The 22,142-nt window shown below is 38.9% G+C and overlaps 1 protein-coding gene across 1 annotated transcript; it reads left to right on the top strand.

Annotated features, from left to right (window-relative positions):
• On the top strand, positions 1 to 21,901 carry LURAP1L (leucine rich adaptor protein 1 like). Its single transcript, XM_030466745.1, has 2 exons — positions 1 to 549; positions 20,413 to 21,901. Exons 1-2 carry the CDS (start codon positions 346 to 348, stop codon positions 20,785 to 20,787), a joined length of 579 nt encoding a protein of 192 aa, XP_030322605.1. The 5' UTR covers positions 1 to 345; the 3' UTR covers positions 20,788 to 21,901.
• Positions 21,902 to 22,142: the final 241 nt, after the last annotated feature.

Here is a 22,142-nt window from a genome sequence, read left to right as displayed (position 1 = left end):
GCCGCCCCCCCAACCCCCATCCCGGGGCACATCGAGGTCCCGCAGCCGCGCCCGCCCCTTGGCTTAGGGAGAGCTTTTCTTCGTCGCCCCCGCCTGCCTGCTTTTGTCTTTCCACCCGGTGGCAAAGGAGGGCCGGGGAAGGGCGGGGGTTCGTGAAGGGAGGGGGGCAAGGGGGAGGGAGGACGGACCTGGTTCGCCCAGGAAATCCCCATGTCTGCGGCGGGTCACCTGCATGGTTCGGCTGCCAGCCCCGGCGCTGCCGCGGATTACCGCGCCTCCGCGCCCCTGCAGCGCCCGGGCGGCCGCGGGTAGTGCCGCCTCCGCGGGCCCCCTCCGGGGCGAGGCATGGAGTCCGGCGGCACGCCAGACCTCCGGGACGTCGAGCAAAAGCTGGGGCGCAAAGTGCCCGAGAGCCTGGCGCGGCCCTTGCGTGGGGAGGAGCTCCCGGGACGCCCCGCCGCTGCCGCCGCGGCCCCCGGCTCCCGCCGTCGCCGTGCCGCCGCTCTGGCCAGGCTGGAGAGGAAACTTCACCTCCTGAAGCAGGAGATGGTGAGTAGCCGGGCGCCGGCCCAGCGGCAGCGCTTAGGGCACTTGCAGCCCTCCCTCACTGCCGTCTCCCGCCCGGCGGCACCGGCCCTTTCGAGGGCAGCTCTACCCCCGTAGAGTCGGACACGGGAACGGGGACGCCTTTCCCGCCGCGCCACGTCCCGGCCCCGCCGCCGGGAGGGCAGCGGGGAGGCTGCGGTGCCGCTGCCCAGGTGAGGAGGCGGCCGCTCAGCTGCGTCAGACGTGGCTGCCCTTTTCCTCTCGGCGTGTAAGAGTGACAGTGACTCGCTGGTGGCTTCTGTTCCGCTGCCCGCTCGTTAAAAGCACGGAAAGCTGGTGTATCAATAAACAAAATAATGCTCTAATCTCTCTCGGAAAGACATTTTCTACATCGCACCTGTTTCCTGCTGTTGACTAACACCTAAAGAGACTCCGTTGGTTTGGTTTTTTTCTGGCTGAAAATGTGGCCTGGTGTCAGTGACCCAGTTTCTGGACATTGGTCTTCAGGGATGTCATTAGTTCCAAACATACTGTGCTGAAGATGCACAGTATCTCTTGAACAAGCAACTATTTTCAGTTTAGCTAAGAACATTTTTTTGCCAGTGGTTAATGATGGGCCTATGCTTAGTCTGACATACTACCTTAATGCAGGTGCTTGTCCTATTTTGTACATTACCATGTCAATAAATTTATTTTTTGATGATGCCACAAAACTGGCTTCATTTTTTAGTGGCAAAGCAAAAAAGCACAAAAACCCCAGAAAAAACTCTGCAAGCAAGTGAGCAATCATTTGGTGAGCACTCAGCAGATATAATTCTGACAACACAGAGTACTTCAGATGAGTGAGCAGAGTTGGCTTCTGTTTTCATTAGGGTATAATTGTTGTGTGAGATCTCAAGAGAATCTTTTATGTAGCAGTACTTTCCACTGCTCCTACCACCAAGTTTATTCGAAAGCAATATGGAGTTTGACTTTGTTGGGATGTGGATTTTGCTGGCAACATGTTGAGATGACATTTTGCAATTGTCTTGGAACTCAGCTGTTGGCAGCAAGCAGAACAATCTCATCCTGTGTGAACAAGTCTAATGCCCTATCACCAGTCCCTGTGAAGCCTTACAGATATATGAGCAAGAGATGGAGGGGTTTGTAGGAGTTTTTTAAAAATGAGCTTGCTTGGGGAAAAGGGAAATCAAGAATGGATATTCTGAGAGGTAATGGCCAATATTATGCACATAGTCTTAAGAGGCCATTTTTAAATCACACTTGCTTTAATGTATGACTTCATATGTAGAGATCTTCATATACCAAACTATTAATGTATTTCAGTATAATGATCACTGAATTACAGTTTTAGGACCAAGTTCCACATTGTCAGTGTATCTCATGTTAATTTTTTAATTTTAAGCTTGCAGAAGTGTTGTAGAGTGATCTACAGATAGCTTATAATGTGAAACTGTTAGGAGTGTCAGCCTGCAAAGAATAGAAATGAGGCAGCCAGAGTTCTTGTCATGACTGTTAGGCCTGATAAGGGGGAGAAACTGAGTGACTTGTCCCCAGCACCTTTTCCTTTTGAGCTACTCTCTTCACTTACTATACAATTCCACGTTCAATGTCACTATCTTCAGTTCGCCTCTTCTTCCTTCTGACACCCACTTTCTCTCCCTTTTTCTCTTCACCCGAAGCCTAAATGTGGTTTAGCCCCAGAATCCTTGACCTCTCATGTGCTTTGTCACTTTGAAGATTGCCTTTAACACCTGAACTCACAGCTTACACTAAGGGAGTTCTCTTAACACTTTTTCCTCTTTGGCTTATTAGTCTGTGTATGACCATTAAACCATGAGTATGAGGACTATTTGGAAAGACGGAGTATTGGCACTCTGTAATCCAGAGAATGAAAGTGAACGATCTTCTTGGGGCTCTCCTCTGGTTTTTTAGCAGATTTTTCCTCCTTCCTTAAGGTTTCTTCAGGTTCTTAATATGTTACTTTCCCCTCTGCAGTTTTCGTTGTGCAGGTCTGATCAATTTAAGAACAGTATGAAGTAAAAATCACACTGTTTCTGTCTGTGTTTATTTCTCTTTTTTCTCCTTTTTTTACTTTCTTTTTTTTCTGCACATCATTCCTAAAACCAAGGAAGTGAAGACTTCTAACTAGCTTCGTATTTCACTCTTTGTAACATATTTTTCTTTGGCTACACTGCAAGGCCTAAGAGGCCTTGAAAAAATATTTAGAAAAGTAGTTTATAGCTGCTGCAGTAGTAAACAGATGCAAAAAATGGACAAGATTAGCAGTTTAGAAAATTTAAGTGTCATCCATCAAGGTATTTTTTTCTAGTTGCACTGTGTTGGCAGCTTTTGCAGCCCACTCACTGAACTTTGGTTAGGCACAACTGTGGTTTTTCTGCTTGCTTGCTTGCTTGCTTCAGACTTGAGACAAACTTTTTGTGTTTACTTAACAAGGTTATTCAGACTCTTCTAATCAAATAGTAAAAAATTGACATTGATTACTGTGCTTACATCTTGATCTTTGGTGCTGAGCATCACTGTCTCATTGTCTTTATTTTTGTTAATGGAGATACTTTGGACAGATGTGGCTATTTTCTGTGGCTATTTTTTTTTTTTAACTTGGCTTTATACAAATAGTGCAATTATGCAGCTCAACTTCTTTCCCACAGCTGTTTGTTACAATCGCTGACAAACTTAAACTGAATTTGACAAACAAAGCAATTTTGTACGTACCGCCTTAGTGTGTTCTGACTCATCACTGCATTTAAATTGTGGTGATCTGAAAACTTTTGACTATGCTAAGGATATATTGTACTTTTAACCACTTTTCCATATCCATTTTCCAGCTTATATCTAATTAAAAATACCTCTGTGTTCCCCCAACATCCTATTGTTTGGCCCCTGACAGCAAAGAACAGAGGAAGCATACCTGAACCTGTTCGTACTGCTTGGGAGTAGATGCTAAACCTTAGCTCAGGCTGCTAAGACAGGAGTGGAAGTAGGTGGAAATTTTTGTTCATTTAAAACCAGAGGGCCATCTTCTTCCTGTCAGTGCTTTCTCCTTCCAGAAGAACTGAACTTCTCCCATCCATCTTGTATATGTGAAGCTTGTGCTTATATTGCTTGAGAACAAACTACTGATATTTATCAGGCTGGAAGAGAGAGATCATGGAAGTTTTAAGAACTCTCTTTTATCAAGTTGCCTTGGGCTGAAAAAGCATGAATGAAATGGTGGAAGTGATTACCTCTCCTGTGTCATGTGCTGCAGGGGAATTTTAAGAGATAAACATATTATCATGTCAATATTTGACTTGGAAATGCTGGTTTTGACTGTAAGTAGAAGCACCTGACAGGTTGGTGGTGTGTGGCAACTATGCATCTGCTGGCTAAAGGCCTTGGGGCTTGCATCTTGTTTCTTCAGATCCTTTTGCTGTTTCCAGGGAATGATTCTTTTACCTTCAAGCCTGAATTGACTGGTAGTCACTAGAATCACACACAAGGCACCATAGAGTGTCTTTCTTGAAATACGGACCTTCTTGGACAGGCCTCCTTCCTCTTTTTTTACCTTCAGTTTTCCTCAACAAGGCCATGAAGTTTCCCAAATCAACTTTTTCACTGCTAAAAAAGATATAGTCTGCAATACATGCAATATATAAACACACAAACAAATAAATAAGAAAAATAGCATGCTTAGCACAAAAATGTTTCAGGCAGAAAAGATAAATTGTCTTGGAAAGGAAATGTAAATTGCAGTGCTAAGACTTTTAGATGAGATTCCTTCAGTGAATGCTGTCAAGGATCCAATATAAGGTGTTGGAGGCCAAACTTGGTGTTCGGAGTGCAGCAGTTTTTAGGGTGTGAGGATGAAGAAATAGAAACAATCCTATTGCCAAGAAGCTGAACGTGTCAGATTTAGGCTAAAGCTATTTGAGATAGAGGCATATTCCTATGCTCCCTTTTTAGTTTACTTTTCTCCTCCTTTGCTGTCTTAATTCTATTTGAACATAAAAATTTTTAAAAGTCTGACTTAGATAGAGGCCTAAAAAAATGAAGCAAAAGTGAAAGTACTTTTTACTTTTTGGATTTAAGGGAAATACAGTCATTATGGTGTAAGGCCTTCTCTTACTATTTTTGTTTTATTTTTTATATAGCTTAGTTATTTTATTTTAATTTATTTATTATTTTTGTCTAATGTACCCTTAGCATGCAAGTGAATGATGGTGCAGGCTGGAGAACAGAGCTGCTGTGGCTCTATTCTACCAGCTCTCAAGTGTTTGAACAACTTCAGATTTGTTTAGATTTATTAGCTTCTCAGTTGGGGGGGATCTAACTTTATTAGGCTTTCTTAAAGGACCTTTTTTAAAAAGTCAACAACTGTGACTGGAAACATCTCTTTAACGTGCTGTACATACAGGCTGCTACATTCACTGTTTTGTGTGATAACATCAATATACTTAATTGAAGCCTAGATCTGATTCAGTGTGTCTAGTCAGCAGTGCAAAGCTGTGTATCAGATGCTGATTTTCTATTAGATTAATTGGAATTTTTGCTTTAAAACTTGATTGAAGATAAAATCTTAAGTATAAAATTACTAGTGGCTAAGCCTCAAGCCTGTGTAGGAGGGTTAGATTAACCTTGGTTTCTTAGTGAGCAGTTATAAAGTGAATCCCTGAAGGAAGGCTCTTGTTAGAAGGCATACAGAAATAGAGATGAGGTTAATTCCCCAAGTCCTCCTGAACTTCACTGAAAAAGCTGGTAATCTTGGATCTCACTAGTGGTTTCTCTCCTTTATACCTTCCAATTTGGATGACGTGATAGATGAGCTTGTATTTTTTACCTGTAATATGTGGATACTCGTGTGAAAATAAAAGGGATCTGTAGATTGATCCTTAGGGAAAATAATCAAATCTAGCAAGAAAAAATAGCAGCCTAATTATAGTACCAGAACTTTGCCAAGTTTTCCATCTTTTCAGGCTATCTTCAGAAGGATGAAATGAGAAGGGTTATTTAAATTAATGATATTTAAATATATATTTTTACTGGCATATCTCAGCCAGTGCCTGGTAAAATGATTTGGAATTATGGAATATCTCCTTGTTACACTCAGTCAATGCTTATGGCTGTTCTCATTCTGCTATAGCACCTGCTGAAGGGTTTGAGTCCTCAGGAAGTACACAAGTATGTGCTCACATTATTAGCTACTGCATATGTTTTATATCTGATGTTTTATAACAGCTGTATTTTATAGCTGGTACCTTACCCAGCAACATCAGTGTGAAACACTTCAGTACCAGTGCTGCCGTCTCATGTGTGGGTCATCACAGCAGTGGCAGAGATGCTTCACTTGAGGATCCTGGTTAGACTGCCCATGGACAATGAGACTTTCCCCAGCCCTAATTTGGAAGGTGATATATTAACATTTCCTGTGTCTCATTCCTGATAACTTTGTTTCAAAACTGGAGGAAATATTTTGCCTTTCAAGTTGCTTTTCAGTGTCTGATTGCTGACAATTTGTAATGAAAAGGCATGAAGACCACAGAGCTCTACAGTTTAAGTGGCTTGCAATAGCTTTTAGCAAATAGATTACAACCTTTCTGAATAAATCAACAGAACAGCAAGATTTCATAGGGCAGGCTGGCTGGTGTCTCAAAATATCATGTAGTTCATCCTTTCATGGGAAAGGAAGCCTGGATGAGATTACTCAGCATACTGTCCAATTGATGCTCCATCACATTCCTGGGAATGTTGTTCCAGTAGCTGATTGTCCACATTGTAAAAAAAATTATTTATGTCAAGATGAAACCTCTGGTACCTGTTGCCCCTTGTCTTCTCCACGTGATGTGACTCCTTGAGAAGGGAGAGCCTGCATCCTCTTTGTAGCAGCTCTTTAAGTACTGGAATACTGTGATGAGGTTCCTTTCCTTCAGACTTCTCCAGGGAGAAAAGGTCTGACTCCTTCAATCTTTTCTCATAAAGCAGGCTATCAAGTCCTTTGGTCGTCATAACTTTGTGGAGATGTTTGGGTTTTTTGTTTTTTAGTTTGTTTGTTTGTTTTTCTTTGTTTGTTTTGTTTGTTTGTTTTGTGTTGGGGTTTTTTGTTGGGTTTTGTTTTTGTTTTTGGGTTTTTTTTTTGTGGATGTGTATTGCTAACAGTAATTAAAAAGTAGCTTCTGTGTGACGGCAGGAAAAACTTAAATTGCACAGCTCTAAATAGATACATGATGGCCAACAAAAGCATTTCTACTCTTTGATACTTTTTTGCCCTAAAAGCAAATAGTTAAAGAATATATTATAATTTTTTTTTTTTTAAAAGGTTCTCTGTCTACCTTTGCTTTCAAGCTCAAAACCTGGTAACCTTCCTCGGTGGGCGTGTTTGCTTCCTATGTTTCATTTCTGTCCATATCCTGAAAGACAAGTTGGAATCTTGAATCTGGAGCAAAATGAGGGTGAGGTTACAGGAGTAGAAAGACAGAGGAGCTGACCTGTTTAAAAGCAATCAGAATTCAATTAAGTTGAGGAAAATTGTTCTCTTGGGTTTGTACACAGACGCTGGGCCTCTCATATATGAGCAGTTCCAAAGATGGTTCTCAGATTACTGTTTGTAAAGCTGAAGAGGTCTGAGCAGAAAATTATGGACAATCCTCATGATAAAAGAGGAACTTTTTTGGTTATGAAGGCAGACTTGCAGCCTTTGTTTTTCAGGCCTCCCTCTCATAAGTGGGGCTGCTGGTTATAAGCATTTTCCCATGGTGGATTACCTTTTGCCTTCCTACCACTTCTGATTTGTTTTGGGTTTTAGCTTCAACCACACATGTATCCTTACTGGTGTGAAATGTCAGCTGGTCCCTAGTAGGGCAACTGGAGCCTGAGATGGTGCCAGTATTATCACTTAGTTTCTTAATCTGAGAAGTCTGTAACTGTTTTGATAGCAGTGCAAAAGCCAGCTGAGATCTGTCCCCTACACAAGCTGTAATCTTCTGTATAATATTTTTAAAATCTTACTGAAACACAGGTAAAAGGCAGTTCTTGAAACTTTAGCATGTTTTTTTTTTGTTAATGCAAACCTTCTGTGCTGCAGACATATAAGAAAATGATGACTTCATAAACTGTGATGACTCAGAAGTAGCTTGACCAAATGTTGCTCTAAAATAACTACAACAAATATGGCTTTTGCAGGCCTTTCAGAAAGCTGTTACATTATTTACAATGCTGAAGAAACTGTTAATTGCAGCTGTTAAAATCAACTAAAGCAGGAGGCAGGAGTAACTTGAATTTAAACTGAACTGTTCCATCAACACAGCAAATCTGAAGAGCAAGATTGCCCAGTTTTGCCAGGCTTATTTCCTGAATGCTTGGGGGAAAACAAACAAAAAATCAAACTGTAAAACAAATTTGTCTGGTTTTCTTGTTCGGGAAGTATGGGTTGGGTGTATTTTGAGCACTTAAGCTGTTTTATCTTGCTCTTCTGTGGCCTTACATGTAATGGAGTTGTTTTCAAGCACAGTTTTGAAATATCATCCTTGTAATTGGATAACTTCAGTTACTGCCAAAAGGAATCATAGTATTAAGATTTTTAAACCTATGAATCTTGGTCTTTTTAGACGCTTTTTGGCCACAGAGAAACATATTTTTGTGGCAGACAGCATAAGTAGCTCAAGAACTTGGGAAGGATTGGAGAACAAACTAGATAGGGGTGACAATGACAGAGTTTGAGAAAGAAGTTGAATTATTTATTCTGAAATATATGGCTGCAATAAAAGCCAAAGAGAAGATTAATAATTAAAACAGTGATGAATCTTCAATGTAGAAGATAAATGTTCCTTCACACCTGTGCTTTGCAGTTAACTACATGACTGAGGGGCTCTTCCTTTGTCAGCTGAATAGCTGCAGACCAGATGTAGCTGGGAAACCTTGAGTGCTTGCACTCACCATATTAATGCTGATTATGAAGTAGTAAGCCTTGCCCAGTAAGCTGGTATCTGATCTTGGTTATACTCTGTGCCATGATGAACAAAGGTATGTGAGTATACAATGGCCTTAGTATCCTTAGAGAGCCAAGTATGCTCTTTTTTTTTTTTTTTTTTTTTTTTGAGTCTATAGCAAGATGTAGCTCTGCTTGGAGTAAAACCTGGAATGGCAGAAGCCATACTTTTGTATACATCCATGGAAACAGCTGCATTGTAATACACATGGTATTGCAGCCTGCTTTCCTGTAGCAGATAGGTGTTTGACTAGGATACTTAATTCTGAAGCTGTTGACTTCGCAGCTATGTAGTGGCTTCTGTCAAATTAAAATATTACTGAGGCTTGTGCCTGAAACACATCAGAATTCCATTTTGTAAAATAATCAGTACTTGAGGATGTGGTTTGAGGAATGTTTTTAACTACACATATTAATATTTCTTCTTTTTCACAGCTTTTAGCTTCTTTCTCTTTGTCATCAGTCACTTACAGCTTAGGTGTCAGTGGATGTCTTTCCATGTTTCTCTTTGTTTCTAGTGAGATCTGGTTTGTGTCCATTGGGCTGTATAGGTACATCCTGAGATACTCTTTTTAACAAGTTTTGAAAAGCTGTTCAGTCACATACCTGAGCAGTTTGCAAGCTTCAAGAGATGCTTTACTGTGTTGGACAATTGTTCATATGATTCTATGATTCTATGATTACCAACTGGAAGAAACCCTACTGTGTTGGATAGCCAAAATAAATGACCAAAATACATCCAGAGGGTTTGGAAGCCACCTTGTATTAAAGCTTTGAAACCTAGAAACAACACAGCTCAATTTTTTAAAATCTAGAAGCATACTTGGATGGTGAGTTATTTCAGAAATACTCTGTGTTGTGTTCCAGTGGTGAGTCCCTCTGGCTGCCCACCTGCAGATTAGAGTATGGAATAAAATGTGTCTGATGACTTACCTTTGAAGGTGCTTCAAAGGATGTTTCCTCCTTCCATTAAAGATGAGGAGGGAACACTGAAGAGTCTATGTGTCAGGTCTTACAGTTTGCTGCTTTGTGTTGTCACATATGCATCCTCTGCCAGATCTTCCTTAAACATGGCAAGACCAATACTGGGACAGCTATGCAACCCTGCTCCCAGCAATCTGAGCCTTCTCCTTACTCCCTACCAATATGGCATTTGTTAATATTTGCATTTTGTCAAAGGCACATTTGTTAATAAACAGGAAATGCAAACAAGCTAAGCTGAGAAGTTACCTGAGCACTTTGTTTGCTGTGCTATAAAATAAACTTCTTGCAATACTGGATGTCCCTGCCAGGTGCAGTGGAAGATGAAACTAAAGCATTTAGTGCCTGTAAAGCCATGTTGAATTGCTATTTAACTAAAGAGAGTTTCAGATTTTATGAACACTGTACTGCTTTAATTTATAATTTTGTTGTTATATGCAAGTTGTGTTCATGACTATAATGCTTCCAGAAGGAGAGTGATTTTATTGCATTACCTCTTCAGTTATGAAACTCTCTCAGTAGATACAGAGGAAGCACACATTCAAGAACTATATAGATAGATCAGATACTAGGAAAAGGTTTTCCACCCAGAGGGCTGTTGAGCAGTGGAACAGGCTCCCCAGGGAACCAAGCCTGCCTGAGCTCAAGCAGCATTTGTATGATGCTCTCAGGCACATGGTGTGATTCTGGCAGGTGCCCTGCACAGAGTCAGGAGTTGGACTTGATGATCCTCATCAGTCTCTTCCAACCAGGCAGATTCTATGATAACTATAATATAATAAATTTGTTGAGTGTTTCCAAACTCCCACATTTTTACCCCAACTTAGAAACGAAGGTGGAATGGCTCCGTTGCTCTGCATTTTTCTGAGTATTATTTTTTCTGTTTTCCTACAGAATTTTCACTGGTTTAAAGAAATCTTCTATCTGAAATGGTTGCACTGCTTTTTGGAACATATATATGTGCTTATGAAACCTAGCAAACGTTGGACGTGACTCTCAATACTGAGTGTTTGCTGAAAAGATTTTAATTTACAAAGCTTGAGATTCTGACCTTGAGTTCTCCAGGAATTATAAATGACTAGGAAAAACATTCCTGACAGTAAAGAGGAAAATGAAACATTTCTGCTTAAACAGAAATAGGGTCTTCATTAGTTTACCACCTCTTCAGGCAACTAGTGAAGTAAATACCTAGCATTATTCCTAAGATGAATTTAACACATGAGTTACAAAGGGTGCCAGGAGAAGGCCTATTCCAGATGAATTTGTTCACCAAGTTTGGTTTCTAATACAGATCATTTTCCGTTTTGGGCAAAGCAAAACCACATGTGTTTAGAACTAGGAACATGATAGCAAAACAGTGGCAATGTGGTGCTTTTCTCTAGTTTGGGACTGAAGAATCCTTTCCATGGGCAGGAAAGGTTTCTTGCAGAATTTGGATGGGTGTGCTCAAAACCACAGCAACTTATGAAGTAATCTGAGGAGTCATTGTGAGCTCTGACCTCAGACTATAAAGATCTAGTCTTTATAGATATACTACATAGTATATCTATATAGTACAATACTATATAGTACAAACATGAAACCAGAACAATAATTTTTAGAGAACTTTTCATACCTGTGTCTGCAAGTGCCTTTTGCCTTCACTTCAGCCACTGTAGCCATTGATGAGCTATCCATGCGTCATGGTAGAGTTGTGCTGTACACTGAAATATTTTAGTCTCAAGTAGCAGCATGTGACAGTTTCCTACAGATACAGGGTTTGTAGGAGAAAACTAAATCCTGCAAAAGCAGAGGAGAAAGCCTCTTTGCAAGAGAAGAGCAGGACTTCTAGCATGCCAAAGCAACAGTAGTTTTTTTCAACTTCAAACACCCATGGAATATTCATACTCCTTCATTAACGCTTAGCACTGTTTGCTGTGACTGGAGAAATGGAGCAGAAGCTCAGTTGCTCTTTTCCCATAGGCAGCTGAGGTAGCTCACAGTGACCATCAGTTCATACAATCAGTTCTGGCTATAGGGTAACCTGTAATGCAATGCAAAAAACAATGGTATCTTTATTTTTTTTTGGTAATTCCTCTCCATAATTTTTATGATTTCTTACTCTATTGAGGTTTAGTTAGAAAATTACTTCAGAAGACCGCTATTCAAATGCCACCATACTTCTCTAGTCTGATTGTTATGTCCCAAACTTCCTTGTCTAGTTCTTTCACTTACTAGGTCACTCCTCATTATTAACAAAGACCGTATTTGTTTTCCATAGCCATCTGGTGCAAGTCTTGCACCATATTTCTTCTCCCCAGCAACCTTAGTGGCTAGTACTTCTGTATTAGGAGAACTGGGAAATGTTATCTGTGACCTTGATTCCTTTCCTGCTCTACTGGTACATCTGGTTACTGCATTGATAGTCATGATTAGTATTCTTCTAGGATCAATCCACACTGCCTCAGTAGTTAGCTGTGTAGGAACCTTTGCCAAGAGTAGGTTTACGTGCAAAAAGAGCAGTATGATATGGGCTACAGTGGTACAGGAGAAGCTGAGGTCTGCACTGGTTTGGATGATGGTTATTGGTCAGAGGAGAGATCAAATGAGGCAGAAAGTCTGGTATCTAGGATGCCTGGTTTTGCCCAGGAGCTGATAGCTCATGACTGCTGCTGCCTTCTCATGAGATGTCCTTGGCAAGAAGTATAGGTTTTCTATTTGTCTAATTTGTGATACATTCTTTCACTCTTTTACCTGTATAATTTTGCTTTGTGATCTCCAGAATGGATTACTCGGGAGCCACACTTTGGCTCTGTAGGAACCAAAGGGGCTCTTGGCTTTTTGAGACAAAAGGGCTCAAAAGCTGCAGCTAATATAGCCTGCACCAGCCTGCTTGGCTACATACGATGGCCAAATTCAGCATTTCAGCTTGATAAAAGTTGTTCTAGGGTTTTTTGTGCTTCTAGCTTTTTAACCCAGAGAACCCAGATGCAGGTCAGCTGCTGGCTGTTTGACAAGTTTTTAGTGGGTGAGAAAAAACTAAATTAGTCAACTCTCTACAGATACCTGGAAGTTTGAATGGGTATTAAGAAGGAAGTTTGGATGGGTATTTTTGGCTGAAATAATACAAATAGGCAACTTTGCTTCATTCTGTCTGAAAGATCTCAAATTTGCTAATACATCCAGGTGAGCTCAGAGCCTGTGTATGAACCGTATTTTAGTAGCGTAGTGATTGCACCAATGGTAGCTTTAGATGAAGTTTTGTGAATCTGAAATGCATGTACAACTTCAGATGGTGCACAGATTAAACTTAAGGAAAATAAAAACAGCTTTTTTGATAAGAGGTTAACTAATTTTTATCCAAGAAGTTTTAAAAGGCTTAGCACTGAAAAATGATGTTTCTTACAGGCAAGAAAGAAAATCAAACAGCGATCAGCATATCACTATGTAACTCTATTAAATGAGTTCTAAGAGGACATGTGATCACTTGCAATTACAAGACTTTCTAGTTTTCCTTTGTAATTCTTACTCAGAACATCAGAAGTTTGCTATTAGTAAATACTTGGTTGTTAGATTGAAAAAATGCTTTTGACAGGACCTACCCCATCTCCAGAGCCACAGTATTTTTACAAATAGAATCCCATTTTGAATTATAGGGATATTCAGACAATGATTTTTTTTTTTTTTTTTTAATGTGTTTCCCTAGTGGTATTGCAAAAGCAGACTTGAATTTCAAGGAAGTAAAAATTTGTCTCCATTAATAATATTGGAGTGTCTCAGTTCTGACTTAAAGAAGCAAGCTGGGGTTTTTTTGCTGATATTTTTTTCCTTTTCAAAATAATAATCTGTAAAAGCAACATTTTCAAGCTTTGGATATCCCTTTAAGCAAAACCCATGATCTTCTTTCACTTTTATTTACGTTCTCTGCTTTTGAACATACTTACACAATATAAAAACTAATAATTTTTTAAGGGATGAGCAGATAATGGGGTCCTTATTAACCAAACCTCAACCAAAAATTAAGAGATATTTAATTTTTTTTTTTTTTTTTTTTTTTTTTTTTTTTTTTTTTTTGGTGCTTCCTCATTATCTGAAGATTACCGCAAGCCTAAAAAGCAATAAATGGGAAAATGTTCCAGTAATGTATTATAATGCAAGTCCATGGTGAAAAAAAAAAACCAAACCAAAATCAGACATGCAAAATGTTGATCTCTATGTATCAGTAGGTTAAATCTCAGCTGGACACACATGACATAATGATTGCAGCCCCTGCCTCAACTCACTGAGTCTCATCTCTGCCAGACTTTGGTACCCACCTCCATTGTTTATGCATATGAAGAAAATGAAGGAATGGTAGAACTCAAATACAGTGTCAGGTTGACTGGGTTACCTTCAATTATTGTAGTGACTGAGTTAACCCAAGCTAGTTGCCTGCAGAGTGTCCTCTCAAGCTGTTTCAGTGCCATTTGTGTCTAGATGATCCCACCTAAGGGTAGTAAGCCTCAGTTCTCATGCTCTGTGACATAAAAGCTCCCTGGCTTTTTGACAGGTGATTCTGAAGACTGGGTTCAAATTCAAAAGTCAAACTAAGCGTTCTGCTTTTTCAATTGATCCTGAAATACTATTGCCCAAAGTGGCTTATTTATATGAAGAAACTGAGGCAAACATCCTGATTGAGTGGGATAGTTTTGAAGTAGGGAAGAGGTTTGAAATCTTCCACATGCTTATGTAGTAATAAGAGTAGGAGTGTGCTCATGCAGAGCCTTTTAATCATCCCGTGTGTTTAAGGACCAGATATTTGTCCCTTATCTGTCATTTGTGGTTGTATTTTGGACATGTTAAATGGAAAAATGCCCTAAAATTTCTTTTACTTGCTGGGGTTGAGAGGCTATTGTAATATCATTCTGAGTTGGCCAGCCTTCAGGTGGCATCCTTCATACTTTATGGTGATTACTTAATAATCAAAGTCTGTGTGTGTGATCACACTCCTCCCTGTTTTCTATGTGTTAGCTCAGTGGCTCCAATTAAATAATGCTTTTAGTTGCATATTCTGAATTTTGACTTTGGATAGGTAGTTTATTGTCTTCTTAGCTCGTTTTGTGTATTCTCTCAAAGAACTGGTTGATGAAGTTTTATAGAAGAGTTTTATGTCCTTTAATATCTTCTTGCTAAATTTGACTAATAATTCAATATCACCAACCAATGTTTGTTTTATTTTTCACATTTTCACCTTTTTTCCTGGGAATGAATTTTCATATTAGTTTAAAAATTGTTAGTTAGTAAAAAAATCTGTTTCTCAATATTTGGATATTGTTAGATTTTTTTATTGTTACATCTCAAATGAATTAATGGAATTTGTTGTTCTGTGGAAAACTGAGGTAATCCACCATTTGAAAAAAAAAAAAAGAGGTGGGCATGGCTGGATAACCATAAAGCTGTTTATCCTGGATGACATGGGAAAGAGAAGAAATTTAATGCGAAAATGGAAAGCTTTCCGTAGAGACACACCCTAGAGAAAGAAAAACATTAGTAGTGTTATGACTCCTAAACCATAGTGGTTGTGCACACCTATTTGATATGGAAAGTTTCTACTGATCTGAAATTCTGTTTGTAAAGTGGGTGATAGAGATTATTATGACAGTGTTTAGCAGCAGATGGAACCAACTCCAGTGCACATTTCATCTCACCTCTCCCCATGTTAATTCTCTTCTGCAGGACTCCTAACACACAGAGCTTCAGAACAGCTTTCAGTGTGGTACCATATTTTGCTATTCTTTCCACCCAGTATCCATGTATTGTGAAATATCTGTCCAAAACTCAGAAACTGTGTTCCTTAGAAACACAGATTCCATAGGAGGCAGCCCTAGATCAGTGTCTCAGTTCTGCTCAAGTCATGTGCAGAGCAGAGCTTCTGATCTGAATGACTGAAATATATCCCTGAATCCACTAACTTGCAAATTTAAGATTTTGTCTTGTAGAGACTTATTTCAATGTGCTCTGGCTAAAAGATTTGTCATGAAAGAAATGCTTGGTTATTCAAGCTCATTAATTTACTTTCATTTTACTAGTGGTCTCTTTACAGTACACAATATAAAGGTGTAGATGAAAAAAATTAAACTAATAATTAAATCTTACCCTCAGACCACATTTTGTGGTTACCATTAATATTCCCGCAAACTTCCTCTAGTTAAAATAAGCATCAGCATGTTACTACTCCAAGCAATCTGACAAAAAATAACCTGCAGAAGGGAACTAGAGTTGCAGACAGCTTCAAAAGCTTAAAGGGATATAAGCTTTAAGCTACAAGCTTAAAGCTTAAACAGAATTTGTAGCTTTGTCATTTTTGGAGGAGAAAGGGGCACAACTGGAAGATCCATGTCTGTAGAACTAGCATGAATGAATCAGAAGTCCCTACTGCCCTTAGTCTGAGCAGAAGTGTGACACTGATCTAAAAGCAAAGTGACCAGTCTAAGGTCCGGTAATGTGTACTTTTGGGTGACTGCCATGAAGCAATAGTTGTCTTTGTGAACAGCCCTGGTCATTAAGGTTTTTATTCTAGTCAAATCCTTTTTTAAAAACACTGCATATATATAAAATAACATGAATATCTGAATATATTTGTCTGTAGATATATGCACATAGATGTCTATAGTTGGTATATATAAAAATTCTCTTGAATAAATTGTGACAGCTTGTATATGTTATTATGAAAAACCATAAACAAGACTAATTTCATGTGAAAAATATGGGTTTAAAATTGTAGGTTATTGTTTTGTTGAGTGTATCTTTCAGTTTGGTAGTGTTTGTTTGGTCAGTTTGTTGAGACAGTTTGTTGTGTCCTGTTGTTTTGGGGTGTATTTTTAAGTGTATGTTTAAGGAACAAAAGCCAGACAAACAGGAGGAGTGGCCGACTGCAGGGGCCCGCGAAACGGACGTAACATGAAACCATTCCCCTCAGCAGCAGAGCGAAGCCCGCGAAATGTGAAACCGTTCCCATCGACAACAGAGAGAAGCCCGCGAAGCACGAACCAGTGCTGGGAGAGCCCGCGGTTTGGGAACCAATGATGAACTGATGGGAGACTGAGGGGAAGGGCTTTGTGAAAAGTATAAAGGGCCGGCTTCACCTTATTGAAGGTGCGAGCCGGTGGTGGGGCTGCGGCCCCCCCGGCCGCCCAGCGTGCTGCAGCACGCTGCTTTACTTACATCTCTCTCAATAAAAAGTTTTTGAATCATGTCAGCGTTTTTGACATTTCATAAGGAAGAAATGTCTTGTTAGAACTACCATTTTGAGAGGGAAGAAGACACAAACAGATGTCTGAATGCTAATCTGTTCTGTCCACCTATGCTACCAGGCTGCATTATTTGAAAAATACTCAGTATCGATTTAATTTCATTGTTTTCTCTTACCATGACTAGCTGTTTTATATTAAACATTTCTGATGCTTTCTGGGGGATTTGCATTATTGTGATCCTCAAAACTAAGCAATACAGTATAAAAGCTAGTCTGTAACCAGATTTTCATTTTTAGCTCTCTTGTCACAATTTTTTTCCTCCAGTACACAAGTTTGTGCTGAGGATTGAAACATCTACACACCCTCCCCTGTGTGATGCTGTGCTCCACCTCTAATGCAGGAAGCAGCCTTGGAAACTGTTCTGGAATTTCAATATGAGCTATGATAAACTGTGTTCATATTATTTCTGAAATGCAACTTCTACTGTGCACAAGGAGTGGAGCTTTCAAAGTTGAGATTTTATTGTGTTTAGTCCCTTTACCTTGAACAATCTTGGCACTGATCCTGTACTCCAGTGGTTACATGGGTTGCAGGTACATAAGTGAATTTGAATCAATGTGATTGTGTCTGGACTAAGCAGATAAGAGGCAAGAAATGTCAGTGACATTTTTATATTGTCAAGCAAATTACACTTGGTGGACTACTTTTTAATGTTTTCTTTAGGAAAATCACACTCTTGATATGGGAGACTTGGGATGATATGGTAGCTTGGAGGAGGAGGCCTTGGAGGAGGACTTATGTAAGAAGGAATGAAAAGAGTTATTCACAGTAAGGCTGTTCCACAGAAATGCTGAAGCTCTGGGTATATTTAAAGCAAAAATTTATTTTACCCGTGAACTGTATCTGAAATGTATTATGTCTGCTTTATCTTATAGGGACTGTTTCATTAGAGGTGTATTGGTGCTAGCTCTGTTAAGCATTTCCTTAATCAGCCTTTTGGGAAATTTGCTGTCTCCAAGCTTGCTTATACTCAGCAAGTTGCTGAAGTCTGTAGTTGCATTAGAGAAGCGGGGTAATTTGCTGCTTTCATGACAGCTTAGTTGCTGAGCAAATGGTTTGTAGTGATTTATGGGTAGGAGTAGAAGAACTGGCTTGAGCATGGGGGCTACAAAATGGTCAATCTTTTTTCAGAACCTAACATCTGAAACAATGATAAATGGGCAGTACTGTTAAATGCGTGAATAGCTATTTTGCACAGTACTGGGTTATTCATGTTAAATCCTGTGATACTTGATTGAGAATACTTCACAAGTCATTCTGGGGATTGGAGAAGGATACCAGGAATACATACAAGACTTCCATAGCCTGTCTTTTACAAGCAAAGCTTGAAATGTCTTACCAGCTGCTCACTCACTTCTCTCCTACCCCTCCAGTTGAATTGGGGCAAGAAGTGGAAGAACAAAAAGGAGAAAAACTCGTGGGTTGTAATGAATAAGTGAAGGAAAGAAAGAAAGAAGAAAAAAAACCAAGTGATGTAAATTCAGTCACTCGCTATCTGTATCATCAGTAGACCAATGCCCAGTCAATCCTCAAGCAATAATGACAAACAAAAGCCATAGGGCTTAATGGTGAGCACAACATTACATGACAGGGGATATCCCTTTGGTTCATTCTAGTCAACTGTCTGAATTCTGTCGTTTCCAAACATCTTTCCCAGCCCCAGCCTACTGAGGGTGCAAAGTGGAATACAGAAAAGGCCTTAATACTGCAGAATCACTGCTCAGTGAAAGCTGGAACACTGGGATTCTAGCAACACTGCTCCAGCCACAGATAGAGAAGTCAGTACCAGTACAATCTTCTGCAGTATCTAACAGAACAAAAATACATTAAAATATTTTTTTTAACAACTATGCCAGCCCAGTATAAGGATATTGAGAAGATGGCATTAGAATATGGAAAGAACCATGTCCAGATTGTATTTTTTACATGTACAAGATAGAATCTTTTCTTCCTGACAATACTGAGTCCATTTCAGTCCATTGTGGGTGAACAATACAGGTGCTGTATTTCTGTGTCAAGATTATGGACTTGAATATTAGCATAATGTCTATTGTCTGGTGTAACAGATCTTACTTATTTTCTTCTTTATTTTTCATTTAAGTGAAGATGTTCAAATTTTCGATATCTTGTATTGTCTTTTTTCCAGCAATAACTTGAAAGTTGAGATGTTAATGTTCTGTGGAAGGAAACCATGTGTTAATATATCAAACATTACAGCACACATATTTTTGGTAGAGAACTATACTGTAGTTATATACAAGGGAAAGTATTTTCCAAGTGCATATATTAAATCAGTGACATATCTGCACGCAGAATATTCCATTAGTACAGTTAAAGGTTGTAAGAACATGTGATAAACTTTGACACAAATCTCATGCTTTACATGGTATCCCTATGAGTTGATCTGAAAAAACTGTCATCTCTTTTCCACTGGTTTTAGGCATGCACAGTGTTAGTACTATAGGCAAAGTTCTTCTAGCCAGAGGTGTTCCTCTGTAAGTAATTCAACTGGAAGTGCACCTGTTGTGATGTCAAACAATTAGTAATTCTGAGGTGCTGTTGGAAAGGGCTGGAGCACTGATTAGGTCACAAACTAGCATTATGCTCTCACTTTATGGATGGAAGTAGCTTCTGGCTCACCACACTTGTTATTATCATCAAACACAGAATCCTTTTCAGTCTTCAGACTGCCTTTTTAGTATTTCTACTTGTTTCATGTGCTGAATAGCAGGTGACAGATTTTTTTTACTTTTTTTTTTTTTTTGATGACTCTTCAGATTAAATGTGAGAAGAAACAAATAAAAACCCTTAGACTTCACCTTTATGTGTCACCCCATTCTGGAAATTTAAGTAAAACACAAGCTTCTTAGGTTTGTCTGTTAAGGACAACATGAAGTCAGCACTGTAATTTTTCACTGTGCTTTACCATTAACACTTCTTTCTGTATGCATGAGCCACTGCAACTAAGTTGGACAGGGCTTTGTCCTTAATGTGTCTTTTTATTTAGGTTATTTTTGCAAGTTCTTCATTTCTTTGTTAGTCTGTAATAAGTAGTTGACTGTGAACTCAAGCGTAAACTCAAGTGTAGTGTGAATAAGAATTGAAAGTCCAGAGGCCTCTTAGATGATGATACAGATGATACAGATCTGAAAATTTTTGGTTACCCATGTAACTGTAATAAGGAAAAGTTGGAGTGAGTACCTGGAGCTGCTAAGTAGTTTAGAGTATTTGTAAGTGGAAATGAGTTTGTCTCTTCATCTCTGAATAATGAAAAAGCTATCCCAAGGGTTATCATAGTAGCTGTGTAAATAGCATTGTATTAGTGTGTGTACACGTCTTGTCATTGACTAGTGTTTATGTTAACAGACTGCTTCTGTAGCTGTATAATATTCTCACTTGAACTTTACTTAAAGCATCAGTAAAGCAGAACTTTTTTTTTTTCTTATTCAAGTAGATTTTTTGTATGTGTAAGAGGTGGGGTTTTAAAGTATTTTTTATTTGTTTGGATTTTTGGTGTTGTTTTTGTTGTTTGTTTGTTTTCCTAATCTATTCATTGCCTCCAGCCTGCTATTTAGAGTTTGATTTTGGAGAAAACAAAAGTAAACTTTTTTAATCACTTTTGCCTTGCAGGTTAATCTCCGAGCCACTGACGTGAAGCTTATGCGCCAGCTGCTCATCATCAATGAGAGCATCGAATCGATCAAGTGGATGATTGAGGAGAAGGCCATTGCCAGCAGAGGTAGCAGTCTGAGTGGCAGCCTCTGCAGCTTGCTGGAAAGTCAAGAGACATCCCTCCATGGCAGCTGCAGCAGTTTGCAAGACTGTAGTGATGGACTGGATGGAATATCAGTGGGGAGTTATTTGGACACCTTAGTGGATGATGTCCCTGGTCACCAAACACCTTCAGACATCGACCAGTTCAGTGATTCTTCTGTTATGGAGGACTCACAGCCTCTTCATAAGCATCCCAAAATTGATTCTGATGAGTACTACTGTTTTGGTTAATAAAAACAAGTTCCAGAGGGACACAAATGCACTTGTACTTATCCTTCTTCTTTGCTGCTATGTTATCTCTTGTGTGAAACCCTCAAGCTTCTCTTGGAAGGAAAACAATATGATAACTTTGATTCTACTTCATAACTTTTCTGTTGCTTTTAGTGGATTTTCTCCTTGGTGGGTCTTTTTTTCCTCCTCCTCACTTTTTCTTAATTTATTGTTGCAATTTTTCTTTTATTGTCTTAATTTTTTACAATGCTGTATTTACAGGTCTTTTAAAGTGGTGAATGAAAAGCTTTATCATTAAAATGAGACATCAGGGAATGAGAGCAACAATTTTGTATTTGTTGGCAATAAAATATGTTCTGATGAGTATATGTTGTGATAAATTTTCTTGACTACCAGCTCTGGCCTTTCCGAAGAAACTGATATTATTGAGCCTTAAATCCAAATCTTAAAAATACTTCTGTGAAATAATTTTCCTTTTTTAAGCAATGATATTTGATTCTATTAAGCTGTCTTCACTTGGAATAGAAAGTATTGTAAACTCTTCTGTGTGGATTTGCTTTCTTCCTGAATGTTCTAATACTTCTTGTCTGATTATGACTGTAAATTATAGGCTTCATTGATGTTTTACAGCAATGCATTCTAAAAACTGAAAGTTCTGTATGAAAGTACATTTCATTTTTATAATTCATACCTTTTGGTTTTTTTGAACCTGCTGTTTTATGGGCACAATCTGTATCTGTAAAAAGTGAAAGAGGAATCCCACATTTAAAATATCCAATTATAATAGTTTGGATAACAATCCAAAATTTCTCAGCAGATCAAACAATACAATTTAAAGTCTTTATGATTTTTACCTTAAAATTTTGAGGAATTCAGAGGTGAAACATGTAACAGGTGTCAACATGCTAGTAGTCACGTCCTATTTTGCTTTTGTATCCACACTCTCATCTTCAACAATTTATTTTTTTACCAAATATTGCTACTAAGATAAGTGTTGCCCTGTTGTCTTTTTGTTTCCTATTTTGCAAATAACCACAGAATCATAGAATGGTTTGTGTTGGAAGGGACTTCTGCTTCTAGAATGCAATAAAAAGAATGGAGTGGCACACTTTAACAGATTAATGAATGTATGTTTCAAGCTCAGAGATAGTGAACGAGATACTTGATCTGAAAGTGTCCTGTCTTGCCACATCTGAAATTGTCTCACCAAAGAAGCAAATGTTTGTCAAGGATACTAGAGGCTTCCTATTCAAAATGTGTTTTACATTTTCTGAAGGAATAATGAATTTGTTTGGTTCATTTGGGGATATAGTAGTAATACAATAAAGTTCTGGTCTTCCAAGCCATGTTTTCCT

This window comes from Calypte anna, chromosome Z (genome assembly GCF_003957555.1).
Source record: "Calypte anna isolate BGI_N300 chromosome Z, bCalAnn1_v1.p, whole genome shotgun sequence".
Lineage (NCBI taxonomy): Eukaryota > Metazoa > Chordata > Aves > Apodiformes > Trochilidae > Calypte > Calypte anna.
This window is presented reverse-complemented; position numbering and strand designations above follow the sequence as displayed.